Consider the following 13,457-nt stretch of genomic DNA (forward strand, 5'->3'; position numbering starts at 1 on the left):
CATACAACGGATGTATAGTGGTATATCATTGTGGTTTTAATTTGAATTTCCCTAATAACTAATGATATTGAATATCTTTCTATGTGCTTATTTGCCATCTCTATATCTTTGGTGATATGTACAAATCTTTGGCCAATTTTTAAATTTTTAAAAAATTATTGAGTTTTGAGACTTCTTTATATATCCTGCATACAAGTCCTTTAACCGATATGTGATTTGCAGATATTTTCTCCCAATCTGTGGCTTTGGTATTCCTTACCTTAATGACATCTTTCAAAGAGCAGAAGTTTTTAATTTTTATGAAGTGCAATTCACCAATTTGTTAGTGTACAGATCATGTTTTATTGTCATATCTAAAAAGTCTTTGCCTAACTGAAAATCACCAAGATTTTTCTCCTCTAATTTCTTCTGGAAGTTTTATAACTTTACTTTTTTTACATTTTACATTTTAGGTTTATGATCTAAATACATTTAGTTTTAAACTTAGGTTTTACATTTAGGTTTATTATCCATTGACTTCATTTTTGTGTGTGTTGTGAGTAACATATAGAAGTTTTAAAGATATGCAATTGTCCCAGGACCATTTGTTGAAAAGATTCTTTCTCCGCTGAATTGCTTTTCACTCGTGTCAAAGATCAATATGAGTGGGACTATTTCTGAACCTATTCTCTTCCAATGATCTCTTTGTCTAGTTTGACACCAATACAACAGTATCTTGATTTCTGTAGCTTTGTAATAAAGTCAGACAATGTAAGTCCTCCAACCTTCTTCTTTTTCAAAGTTATTTTGACTATACTAGGTTGTTTTCATTTACATATGAATTTTAGAGTCAGCTTGTCAATTTCTACTGAAAATCCTGCTGGAATTTCTATTGGGTCTGTGTTGAATCTATAGATCAATTTGGGGAAAACTGACATTTTAACAATAGTTGGTCTTCTGATACATGAACATAGTACATCTCTCCTTTTATTGAGGTCTCCAGTTTCAACAATGTCCTGTAGTTTTCACTAGACATGTCTTGCACATATTTAGTCAGATTTATCCCTATGTATTTCAGATTTCTTATGCTGTTTCAAATGAAATTATTTTTAAAATTTCAATTTCAGATTATTTATTCCTAGTATGTAGAAATACAGTTGCCTTCTATATATTTATCTTTTATCTTGCAACCTTACCAAACTCACTTTTCAGTTCTTGTTGTTTTTCTGTCTTTTTTTCTTTTTTTTTTTTTTTTTTTTGGTAGATTCCACAGGATTTTCTACAAAGACAATCAGGACATCTGTAAATAAAGACGGTGTACTTCTTTGCATTCAGGATGGCTTTTTTTCTTGCCTATTGTACTGACTAGAACCTCCACTACAATGCTGAATGGAAGCAGTTACAGTGTATACCCCTGTCTTCTTCCTGATATATGGGGGAAAACATTCAGTCTTTCACTGTTAAGTATGATGTTGGCTATAGGTTTTTTATGGATGCTCTGTGTTGGGATGAAGAAATTCTTTCTATTCCTAGTTTGCTGAGAGTTTTTATCAGGAACAGATGTTAGATTTTGTCAAATGTTTTTTCTGGATCAATCAAGATGACTTTTAGTCTGTTAATATGGAGAATTATATAAATTTTCTAATGTTAAATCAAACTGGCCTTCCTGGGCTGAATTCCACTAAGTCATGACGTATTATATTTTTTTTTTTACATATTGTTGGATTCAGTTTGCTAAAATTTTAAGAATTTTTGCGTCTATGTTCATGAGGGATATTGGATTGTAGTTTTCTTCCTTGTAATGTCAGTGTCTAGTTTTGCTCTCACAGCAATGCGGATCTCATAAAAGGAGTTGAGAAATACTTCCTCTTCAATTTTCTGAAAAAATTTGTTTAGAATTGGTTTTATATCTTCCATAAACGTTTGGTATAGTTCTTCAGTGGAGCCATCAGAACCTGGAGTTTTCTTTGTGGGAAAGTATTTAACTACAAGTGTAGTTTTTTCTTTAATAATATAGGAGTATTCAGATTATCTATTTCTTCTTGAGTGAGTGTAGTGGTAGTTTGTGTCTTTCACAACAAAAGTAAATAAAAAAATAAAAAAGAGTAGTTAGATACTTTATTTCCCTTTGGATTTCTTCTCTGTGGGTTATTTAGAAGTGTTATTAGTTTCCAATAACTAGGGTTTCCCAGAGATCTTTCTGTTATTGATTTCTAATTTAATGCCATCCTGGCCCAAGAACATATTTTACGTGTCTTGAACTCTTTTAAAAATATGGTCTCAGGCTGGCCCGGTGGCTCAGCAGTTAAGTGCACACGTTTTGCTTTGGGCGGCCTGGGGTTCGCTGGTTCGGATCCCAGATGAGGACATGGCATCGCTTGGCAAAAGCCATGCTGTGGTAGGTGTCCCACACAGAAAGTAGAGGAAGATGGGCACAGATGTTAGCTCAGGGCCAGTCTTCCTCAGCAAAAAGAGGAGGATTGGCAGCAGATGTCAGCTCAGGGCTGATCTTCCTTGAAAGAAAAAAAAAATTGGATTGTTTGCTTTCTTATTGAGTTTTGAGAGTTTTAAAAAATGTATCCTGGATGCAAGATACATCCTTGGCAAAAATTTTTCTCCCAGTCTGTGGCTTGTCTTTTTATTCTGTTAATAGTGTCTTTTGAAGAGCAGAAGTTTTCAATTTTGATGGAGTTAAATTTGTCCATTTGTTCTTTGATGGGTTGTGTTTTGGTGTCATATCTCAAATTTTTTTTGCCTAACTCAAGGTCACAAATATTTTATGTTTTCTTCTAGAAGTATCATAGTTTTAGGTATTGCATTTACATCTATGATTCATTCTGAGTTAATTTTTGTGAGGATGTAATGTGAGGTATGGATCCAAGTTCCCCCCCCCCCGCCCTTTTTTTGTTGTATATGGATATCCAATTGTTCCAGCACCATTTGTTGAAAAGGCTGTTTTTTCCATCCGTTTACATGTATCCTATTCATCTTTTTATTTTCTTATTTTTTGGAGTGGGGTGAGGTAGATTGGCCCTGAGCTAACATCTGTTGCTAATCTTCCTCCTTTTTGTTTTGTTTTGTTCCTCCCCAAAGCCCCAGTACGTAGTTGTGTATCCTAGCTGTAGGTCATTCTACTCCTTCTATGTGGGATGCCGCCACAGCATGGCTTGATGAGCGGTGTGTAGGTCCATGCCTAGGATCTGAACCAGCGAACCCCAAACCACCAAAGTGGAGCATGTGAACTTAACCACTTGGCCATGGGGCCAGCCCCTCACGGATTATTTTTATGTAGTATTAAACTGCTTGCCTATAACACAAGAAACTTAGCACATTAGTCTCCTCTCCTAGGCTTTGTACTAGTACTGTCATACATTTTACTCCTACATATGTTATAAATCCCACAGTACATTTTTATACTATTTTTGCTTTAAAGAGTTTGTTACCTTTTAAAGAGATATAGATGAGAAAAAAATATTTATATTAACCCACATAATTACCATTTCTAGAGCTCTTTGTTCTTTTGTGGAGATCCAGACTTCCATCTGATTTCGTTTTTCTTCTAGTTGAAAGACATCCTTTAACATTTCTTCTAGTGTGGGTTTGCTGGTGATGAATTCTTTCAGATCTTGTATATCTGAAAATTCTTTATTTGCCTTTATTTTAAAAATATTTTGTCACTCAGTAAAGAGTTCTAGTTTGGAAAAATTGTTTTAGTATTTTTTTAAATTTTGCTCCATTGTCTTCAATTTGCATTGTTTCCAGTAAGAAATCTACTGTCATCCTTATCTGTGTTCCTTTTATGATATTCTTGACCTACATTCAATTTAATTTTTTGCAGTCAAATTTATTAATATTTTTCTTTATAATTTCTTCCTTTGCTTTTATTCTCAAAAACAGCTTCCCCTCAAGTTCAACTCCACCATGTTCTTATTTACATGTGCTTCACACCCCACGGACAGCAATATTGTCTGAGAAAATTTTTCAAGCAGACTATACTTTTAATCCAGCTGGAATTTATTTTGTTGTGTGGGGATCAGAATGTCATCTGCAGTTGATCTCTGGAATTCATCCAGATCAGACTACTTTATCAGGAGCTCTTCTCCTGAAACCTTGTCCTCAGAGCACCCCAGACCCACTCAGTCAGGACCAGCTGGATATCATGTCCTGGGTTTTCCACAGACCAGAATTGGTAAGCTATATTTGATGCTAGCCCATCAACAGCTTCTGTCTCATCTTCATCTCAGTATCACAAGACAGTATGTCCGCATTTACAAAATTTAGTCCAGCATAATCCACACACAGTCATCTGAGGCTGGTAGCACTCATGTGCCAGTTCTCACTCAAGGGCTTTGATTCTATAAATAAGACAAATATTTCAGCAGCCAAGAGCAGCTCCAACCTTACTCTTATACAGTTAGTTTTTATTCCTCAAGGAATTGTACCTATTTCTCCAGAGCCACGTGTTGGGTCCAAGTCTGCTCCACATATATCTCATTGTCTTTGGATCAGCAGGCTAGTCAGGGCATGTTCTTTGCATCACAGCATTCCTGCAAGAAGCCAAGAGAGCAAGCCCCACCACATTAGCACATTTTAAATCTTTGTTCACATCATGTCTGCTAACATTTCATTGGCCAAAGCAAGTCACACGGCCAAACTCAACTCAATGGGATGAGGAAGTATACTGTGCCCACAGGAGAGTGAATATTTGCCGAGCAATAATCTAAACTACTACACCTGGGCTTCACTGAGCTCAGAATACTTGAAGATCATAGACAAAGACAGATCCCAATTCCACCTGCAAGAAACAATGAGGCATGGAGACCTCAAGCGATACTCCCTGATTCCCGTCAAAAGTCACAAATAGAGCTGGAACAAACTCACTATCTTAAGTCCCTCTCTGGGACCCTATTAACTACATGACAAGTAGAATCACTAAACAACTCCCAATATATATTTGGCAATTTCATGTATTCTACGGTCCATACCATTCTTATGCCTAGAGCCCTGCCCCTCAGCCTCCTTTTCCTCTTTCTAAATTCAAGTAATCTTTCACGGCCTTGCTCATGTATTTCTTCTTCTTATTCTTCTCCTCCTCCTCCCCCTCCTCCTCCCCACCCTCCCCCTCCTTCCCCCTCTTCTCCTCCCCCTCTTCTCCTCCTCCCCTTCTTCTTCCTCCCCTTCTTCTCCTTCTCCTTCTCCTCCTTCTCCTTCCTCATCTTTTCCTTCTTCTTCTGTACAAAATGTGCATGGATAAAGGATAATGGTTAAGAGATCTAAGTTTCAGTCCCAGCTCCACAGCTCTACCCCTCACGACATTGGGCAAGTTCTTAATTAACTTCACTGCACCAAGGTTTTGTCATTTGCAAACTGGTAATAACGCCCAGGGATTTGTGAGGATTAAAAGGAGATGCCTGTGAAATGTTTAGAGCATAAAAGAGTACACAATTAACTAGGAGTTTTAAACTATTTTCTTCCCTTCACTCAAAAGCTAGGCATGATCTCCCCCTCCTCTGAACTCGTAGAGTATGTATTCAATTAAGCACTAAGAAATTGCAGGAACCATAAGTTCACATTCTTATGTAGGCCACCAGGCAGACATCAGGAAAACGTTAAGGAACCTATGGCTTCTTTCATATTGATGTCTTGTCTTGCATCTTTTTCTCACAAACCTATATGTTTACATATTAAAACATGTACGAATATTCTTCTTTTTTTTTTTTCTGCTTTATCTACCCAACCTCCCCGTATATAGCTGTATATCTTAGTTGCAGGTCCTTCTAGTTGTGGGATGTGGGATGCCACCTCAACATGGCCTGACGAGCGGTGCCATGTCCACGCCCAGGATCCAAACCCTGGGCCGCCGCAGCAGAGTGCACGAACTTAAGCATTCGGCCACGGAGCCAGCCCCTGTAGGAATATTCTTTGCTCCACAAAGAAATACATTTTCTCCAGGGGTTATGTTCAAAGTATTTAACAATTGGCCTGTCGCCTGGACGCCACAGTTGGATGCTTCCTGGCTGTAGTGATAGAACAGAATCTTGCTGGGGGCGGGAAGTGGACGGGGGATACACTGAGATGCCTCAGGCAGTGGGGCAGCACACGGGGCTCGGCAATGGCTATTCCCAAATCAATATGGAAGAATTTCTTACTAGCTTATGCTAGCTGAATATCAGCCTTGGTTCTCTCCCACTTGTTTAAACATGCAGGTTTCTTGGCCTATCCTTTGTTTTCCTATTTTTGATAGAGATATGAGCACAAAGAAATCATATTTCACGTGTGTTGTCTAAAGCAGGCAGCCCTCATTCAGCTCCAGCCAAACGTCTTGCGCCAGCTGGAACTTCCAATTTTTCAAGAGAAGCTGGAAATACAAACTTTTGTATTGAATCTCTATTGTTGGCTCAATAATTTTTAAATCTGTACAGGCCAAACACCGTGACCTCTGGCTTATTGAATGCATTTTATACTCTGGGCATTGCAGGAGTTCACAAAGATGTGAATTCTGCCCTGAAGGGACTAACCATCTGATGGAGAATCTGACAGACAAACAACAGTTAATTTTATAGTCGGATGGTGGGGTATAACTGCTTTGTATAACCAGTAATTTTTCTTATGTGTATGTCTTACTGCTCAATCAGACACAAGGAGTCTATGCTTATTTGTCCTCAGCACCAAGTGCCTGCTCACAATGTTTTAATTGACCTGTTGTCCCAAAGATCTCTTGCTTAGTCTGTGCAACTGAAATGAACATGAGACATAGACGTACAGCCATTTCAATTAAGTCATGATCTCTGCATAATCAGTCTTACGATAAATACTTTGCAGACAGTAGGCAAGGAATAAACCCTTCTGGAAATGAACCAACCTGATCTGTTATGTAGTGGTTGGTCAAAGACACAGGCTACATGTGAGAACAGAGCAGAAGGAAATGTAAAAATGCAGAGCTTCCTTGCAAGACTCACATGGGAAATCAAATTTGGAAGACTGCTATGACTGGCACCTCTTTCTCAATCTTTATTTTCAGTGCCAAATGGTTTCTCTCTGGAACTGAGCGAAACACAAAGGCAGAGACCAAAACTCAATTAGATTATTTTGCTGGAAAACAAACCTAGCTACAACTTATTACCTTTGAAAAATACAAGAATGCCCAGGAAATAGTTATAATATCAACAATAAGAAAGAATATATCTATAAAATAGAATAAGAACATTTTAAAACTCAAAGAGCTCATCCATATAAATAAATCATCAAAACGGTATTCAGTTTTACCCATAGCTCAATCAAATAAACAAATGTTTACTCATCACCTCCTTCAATAAAATTTAGATTTTTTTAATTGATGCTTTCATTATAAAATTAGCATATGCTTGGTCTGGCCCAGTGACACAGTGGTTAAGTTCAGAGCACTTTGCTTCAGTAGCCTGGGGTTTGCAGGTTTTGAAACCCTGGCACGGACGTACACACCACTCATCAAGGCATGCTGTGGCGGCATCCCACATACAAAACAGTGGAAGACTGGCACAGATGTTAGCTCAAGACAATCTTCCCCAAGCAAAAAGAGGAGGATTGGCAACAGGTGTTATCTCAGGGCCAATCTTCCTCACCAAAGAAAGAAAGAAAGAAATTAGCACATGCTCATTGAAAGAATTCAAAAGTGTATAAAATAAGAACAAAATTTCCCTCTTTATCCCACCCCACCTCCCCCCACCATCCTACTCCTAATTGTAACTGTTACTGATAGCCTACTTAGTTCATCTCCTGCCACGCCCTCTTCTCTGCTCACTCAAAATATATGCGTATGTTTGCATATGGGTCTGTTTTTCAAAATACATTGGAATCATACTCAATACTATTCTGCAACTTAACATTTTCCTTCCTGTTCCATCAGTTCATGTCAATCAGCCTCATTCTCTTTTAAAACTGTATAGTATTTTGTAGTATTAATATACCATGCTTTGTTTAACCATTTCTCTGTTGAGAACCACTTAGGTTGTCTCCAATTTTTCACCATTACAAACAATGCTGCAGTAAATATCATCAGTTTATATTTTAGTTTGCTTTTTAATTTAAACAGGACTGTGGAAGCTGAAGTCATTACAGAGTTTGGATCTGTCATTCAATAAGATATTGCAAATTGGTTCATCTGATTTTCATAACTGCCTGCGACTGGAGAACCTCAACTTACAGAGCAACAGGATATTCAGAATTCATCCAGAAGCCTTCAAGGACCTCAGAAAATTACAGGTTATAAAATAATTTTAATAATATTTCAAATATGCAGATATATGGGCAATTACGTTAGATGAATATTTCCATGAAAGAATTTCTTCACACCCAGCAGTACTGGCTATTAATCAAAAAACAGAAGTCTATTTTAAGATTCCCCTAAAATCGCTGAAGTCTCTCACTTGCCTCAAAAATCAAAAGCCTCTGTAATGGACATGAATTTTACTCGAATATAATACTCCACAGCAAGAATTGGCACATTATTCTTCTCAATCAAATTAAACCTAACTCCAAGTTTCCACTTACCAGTTATGAAGAAATTAAATCTTAGTTATTAGTGAGGCCCCATCACAGAGCCGCAAGGTCAGTCAGAGGTTCCTGGGGTCTTACGCAATCTGGAACACATGGTTGATGCTGAGATGTCAACAACCCAGGACTGTATGGGCCTCTGAAGGCCAATGACCTGTTGCTTCCATACCACAATTGGGTACAGAACACAAATGACAACGCTAAGAGCTCATTCTTGTAGAGCACTCACCCCATACCACCCACTGTTGTAAATGTCAGACCCATGTTGGGGGCACCCAGGTCACCCTTTGGAGCCGTAGGGCCCGTCTCCCAGGCACCTTGCAGTTAATCTCACTGCAGTCTTGACAGCTGTGAGGATGGGGAACCCCCACAGCCCGGCTCCAGTCTTGGCAGCTGCCGCCCCTTCTCCAAGCTATTTTCTCCACCCACCTCCTCTTTGAGGGGATACTGTAAAATCTCCCCTCAGGGCTCCCTCAGAAACACCCAGGTGGCCTCCAGTGTGGCACCTAGAGACAGCTGAGGAGAAGATTTAGTCCCCTCCCCCTAACCTCCATCACACACCCCGATTCTTTTTTTTTTTTTTGGCTTGGTGAACTAAATTAATTTATTTTTTCATTTAATCAATTGGACACATTACAATTTGTAAATTTAAGGTGTACAGCATTACTTTGATACATTTATATATTGTAATATGATTGCCATTGAAACAATATCACATAACATCATTATAGTACAGTATTATTGACTATATTCATGTGCTTTAGATCTCTGTGGCTTATTAGATCTTATGGCTTACTACTTATTACAAGTTTGCACCCTTAAACACTATCAGTCTCATCCTCCCAACCCCCATCCCCTGGGAACCACCATTTTACTCTCTGTCATTTTATAGGTTTGACTTTTTTTTTTTTTAAGATTCCACATATAAGTGATATCATACAGTACTTATCTTTCTCTGTCTGACTTATCTCGCTTAGCATAATGTGCTGATCTTATATACAGAAAATCCCAGAGTCAATCAAAAAACAGTTGAAATGAATCAGTGATTTCAGTAAAGTGACAAGTTACAAAATCAACTTACAGAAATCACTGGCATTCCTTTACACCAACGATGAAACATCAGAAAAAGAAAGAAAGAAAACTATCCAATTCACAGTAGCATAAAAGACAATAAAGTACTTAGGAATAAATTTAACCAAGGAAGTGAAAGATCTGTACAATGAAAAACAATAAGACTTTGCTGAAAGAAATCAAAGCAGACACAAACAAATAAAAGACATTCTGTGTTCATGGATCGGAAGAATAAATATTATTAAAATGACCCTATTACCCAATGCTGTCTCATCCACAGATTCAAAGCAGCCTCCATCAAAATACCAAAAACATTATTCACAGAAATAGAGGAAACAATCCTAAAATTTGTGTAGAACCACAAAAGACCCCGAATAGCCAAAGCAATACTGAGAAAAAAGAATAAAGCTGGAGGTATCACACTTCCCAAGTTCAAATTATACCACAAGCCACAGTAGTAAAAACAGTATGGTACTGGTACAAAAATAGACATGTAGACCACTGGAACAGAATAGAGAGCCCAGAATTAAATCCTAGCATTTATAGTCAATTAATATTCTACAAGAGAGCCAAGAGCACCCAAGGGGGAAAGGATAGTCTCTTCAACAAATGGTGCTGGGAAAACTGGAGAAATACATGCAGAAAAATGAAATTGAACTCCATTCTTTTGTTTATTTTGGGGGTTTTTTGGTGATAAAGATTGGCCCTGAGCTAACATCTGTGCCAATCTTCCTCTATTTTGTATGTGGGACACCATCACAACATGATGATGAGTTGAGCGGTGTGTAGGTCCATACCCAAGATCCTGTGGGGGTCTGGTCTTGGCCATGCCAAGATATGTCTCTTTGGCATGAGGATTATTTGGGGCTGGTTGCTTTTGATAAACTGGGACAGGGAAGGAGGCTCTGAGGAGTGGAACTTGCTTGCCTTTTGTTAAGAGACATTTACATTGTAAAGGAAATATCCATCTGTAAACGTCCCTCCCTCTCTGTACCAGGAAGAAGAGGGGGATGACTTTATCTCTAGAAACTCTTAATCAATACCAAAGGCAAGGACTTAAATCTGCATAATAATCTTATTCCTGTTTCTGGTAACCTCCTGTAACTGATTCCCCCCACCCCCAATATCCTCCTTTGTCTTTAGCTGGATATGATATTTAAGGTGAGGGCTTCAGCCATTTTGGCAAGTTGCTCAGCTTGCCTGAGCCTCTCCCATGTATACATGTTATAAAGCTTTGTTTAATTTTCTCCTGCTATTCTGTCTCGTGTGAATTTAATTCATTCTCTGGCCAGATGAACCCAGAGAGGGTAGAGGAAATGTCTCCCTCCCCTACAATCCGAACCCACAAACCCTGGGCCACCAAAGCGGACCACACAAACTTAACCACTACACCACCAAGTTGACCCCCTGAACTCCATTCTTTATGTAGGCTGGTATCTTTCAATAAAAACATGATGTGAGCCACATATGCTATTTTAGATATTCTAGTAAGTAGATTCAGAAAGTAAAATTAAGCAGGTGAATTTCACTCAGTAATATATTTTTAACCCAAAATACCCAAATATCATCTTGTACACATGTAATTAATATAAAAATTATTACTGAGATAGTTTACCTTCACTTTTTCCTACTAAGCCTTCAAACCTGGTGTGTATTTTACACTTACCACACATCCCATTTGGACTAGCCACACTTTAATACTCCATAGCCATGTGTGGAAGCAAGAGCATGAGTCTCAAATCTGCTTCTCCAAAAATAGGGACTCAAGAGATATTAATGGGATGGGGGCAAGATGGTCTGAAATGTGGAGAGAAGTTATTGGAGGTGAGGAGAGGTGAGGTAATTGATGATCTGCACAAGCATAGTCAGACTTCATGCCTCTTCATAGGATGCGTGTTCACAAAATGGCAGTATTAGCATGATCAGAGGGTAGAATTTTTAGCCTCTTGACATCAAAAGGTCCCCAATCCAACATCTGCTTGGGCCCAGTTGATGAGTTAGTGGTCTCTAGTGCTGGCTCAGTGAGTCGAGGAGTTGAAAGAAAGATTTCTTGGACTCTCAAGGCCTGGCAGTAGTGCTCTTTTATTCAGAGAATAGCATGGAGTAGCATGGGGACAGGACCCATGGGCAGGAAGAGCTGCAAAAACATGGGTTGAGGGTCGGGCTAATTTAAGGCATAGGTATGTGAGTTATCTCCTTACAAGACAAAGGAAAGAATATGTTAAAGAAAAAAGTCATTAAAATGGTATCAGTGCAGGTGGGGTCTGGTTATTGGGTGGTCCTATAACTTTAGATAAGAATCAGATCGGATTAAGTAAATGGTTAAAGCCACCACCTTAAATATCATCTTCAGCTAAAGACAAAGGAGGATGTTGGGGGGGGGGGAGTCAGTTACATGAGGTTACCAGACAAGTACAGCAAACAAGAGCAAGATTATTATGCAGATTTCAGTCCTTGCCTCCCCATTAAGAGTTTCTAGAGATAAGGTCATCCCCCCTTCCTCCTGGTGCAGAGAGGGAGACACCCTCACAGATGGAGATTTTCTTTACAAATGTAAATGTCTCTTAACAAAGGGCAAGCAAATTCTACTTTTCAGTTTCCCTCCTGTCTTCAGTTTTTAAAAGTAACCAGCCCAAAGTAATCCTCATCAGTCTCAGCTGGCCTGGAGTGGACAAAGGGGTTCTAATTCCTGAAGCACAGCTCACACACCCATTACCATGGTGACCCAGGCTCCAGGGAGATGTTATCTATAGGAGCCTAGTGGGAGTCAGAGAGCATATTTCCTAAGCAGCACAGTTAACAATGGGCAGGTAAACAGCTAAAGGCCATAATCAGTAATTGCAAAAAGGAAAAAACCTTTAGTTCCTAGCTGCTTAATCACCAATGGCTAACTCTCTGCAGGTTTCAACTACCTGAAAAACGTTACAATATTTTACTTTCTTGTTGAGGAAGGGTAAATAAGAAAGCTATTGATCCTAGGCCAAACCAGGCCAAAACAAAGGTTTTTTCCTTCCCAATCCCAGTCACCTAGTTCCTATTTTTGGCACCTTTCCTTTGGGAGTTGTGATATTGTGATTTACAATAAGAAATATATATTTGGTCTCTGTCACCTTTTCAGGCACAGAGCTCCTAAAACCCTTGACATTTCCCAAATGATGAGAGCCATAAAAGTGTCTTTTGTTATGTTAAGAAAGTGACTTTGGAAAAGCACTTAAGTAGGGGGGCTGATTGCCAGCGGGGCTAGCCCTGGATTAGAAAGCCTTTCTGTCCCGCCCCCCTGACCTCCAGGGAGGGGAAAGGCGCTGGAAGTTGAGTCAACCACCAATGGCTAATGAAGTAATCAATCTTGCCTATGTAATGAAGCCTCCATAAAAACCCAAAAGAATGGGTTGGAGACCTTCCAGGTTGGTGAACACGTGGAAATGTGGGGAAAGTGGCAGGCTCAGAGAGGGCATGGAAGCTCCACACCCTTTCCCTGTATCTTGCCTTGTGCATCTCACCCACCCAGCTGTTCCTGAGTTATATCTTTTTTATAATAAACTGCTAATCTAGTGAGTAAAATCTTTCTCTGAGTTCTGTGAACCACTCTAGCAAATTGCTTGAACCCAAGGAGGATATCGTTGGGACCTCGGATCTATAGTCGGTAGGTCAGAAGCAGAGGTGATAACCTGAACTTGTGATTGGCATCTAAAGTATCGGGGTAAAGGGGCAGTTTTGTGGGACTGAGCCCTTAATTTGTGAGATGTAACGCTATTTCCAGGGAGATAGCGCCAGAAGCGGGTTGAATTGTAGGACACTCAGCCGGTGTCTAGGAATTGCCTAATGTGTGGGGACAAAGTCTACATGTCGGAATTGGTACTAGAATCAGAAGAGTC

The 13,457-nt window shown here is 39.2% G+C and overlaps 1 protein-coding gene and 1 long non-coding RNA gene across 4 annotated transcripts in view; one reads left to right on the forward strand and one right to left on the reverse strand.

The window, feature by feature from the left end:
* The window catches only part of LOC124237400 (leucine-rich repeat-containing protein 66-like), a 31,459-nt gene that overhangs the window by 12,481 nt on the left and 5,521 nt on the right, over positions 1-13,457 (forward strand). For 2 of the 3 annotated variants that reach the window (XM_046656974.1, XM_046656973.1), the window contains exon 3: positions 8,051-8,220. In XM_046656974.1, the coding sequence (XP_046512930.1) occupies positions 8,051-8,220 (170 nt within the window). Of the gene's footprint in view, positions 1-3,876; positions 4,169-8,050; positions 8,221-13,457 lie in introns of all 3 variants that reach the window. The other variant, XM_046656976.1, reaches the window with a different exon arrangement.
* LOC124237401 (uncharacterized) overlaps positions 1-13,457 on the reverse strand; it is a 39,393-nt gene that overhangs the window by 8,489 nt on the left and 17,447 nt on the right. Inside the window, exon 2 of the long non-coding RNA XR_006887997.1 lies at positions 4,422-4,526. This is a non-coding gene — a long non-coding RNA (uncharacterized LOC124237401). The remainder of the gene's footprint in view (positions 1-4,421; positions 4,527-13,457) is intronic.

The sequence above is a fragment of the Equus quagga genome, chromosome 3 (genome assembly GCF_021613505.1).
Source record: "Equus quagga isolate Etosha38 chromosome 3, UCLA_HA_Equagga_1.0, whole genome shotgun sequence".
NCBI lineage: Eukaryota > Metazoa > Chordata > Mammalia > Perissodactyla > Equidae > Equus > Equus quagga.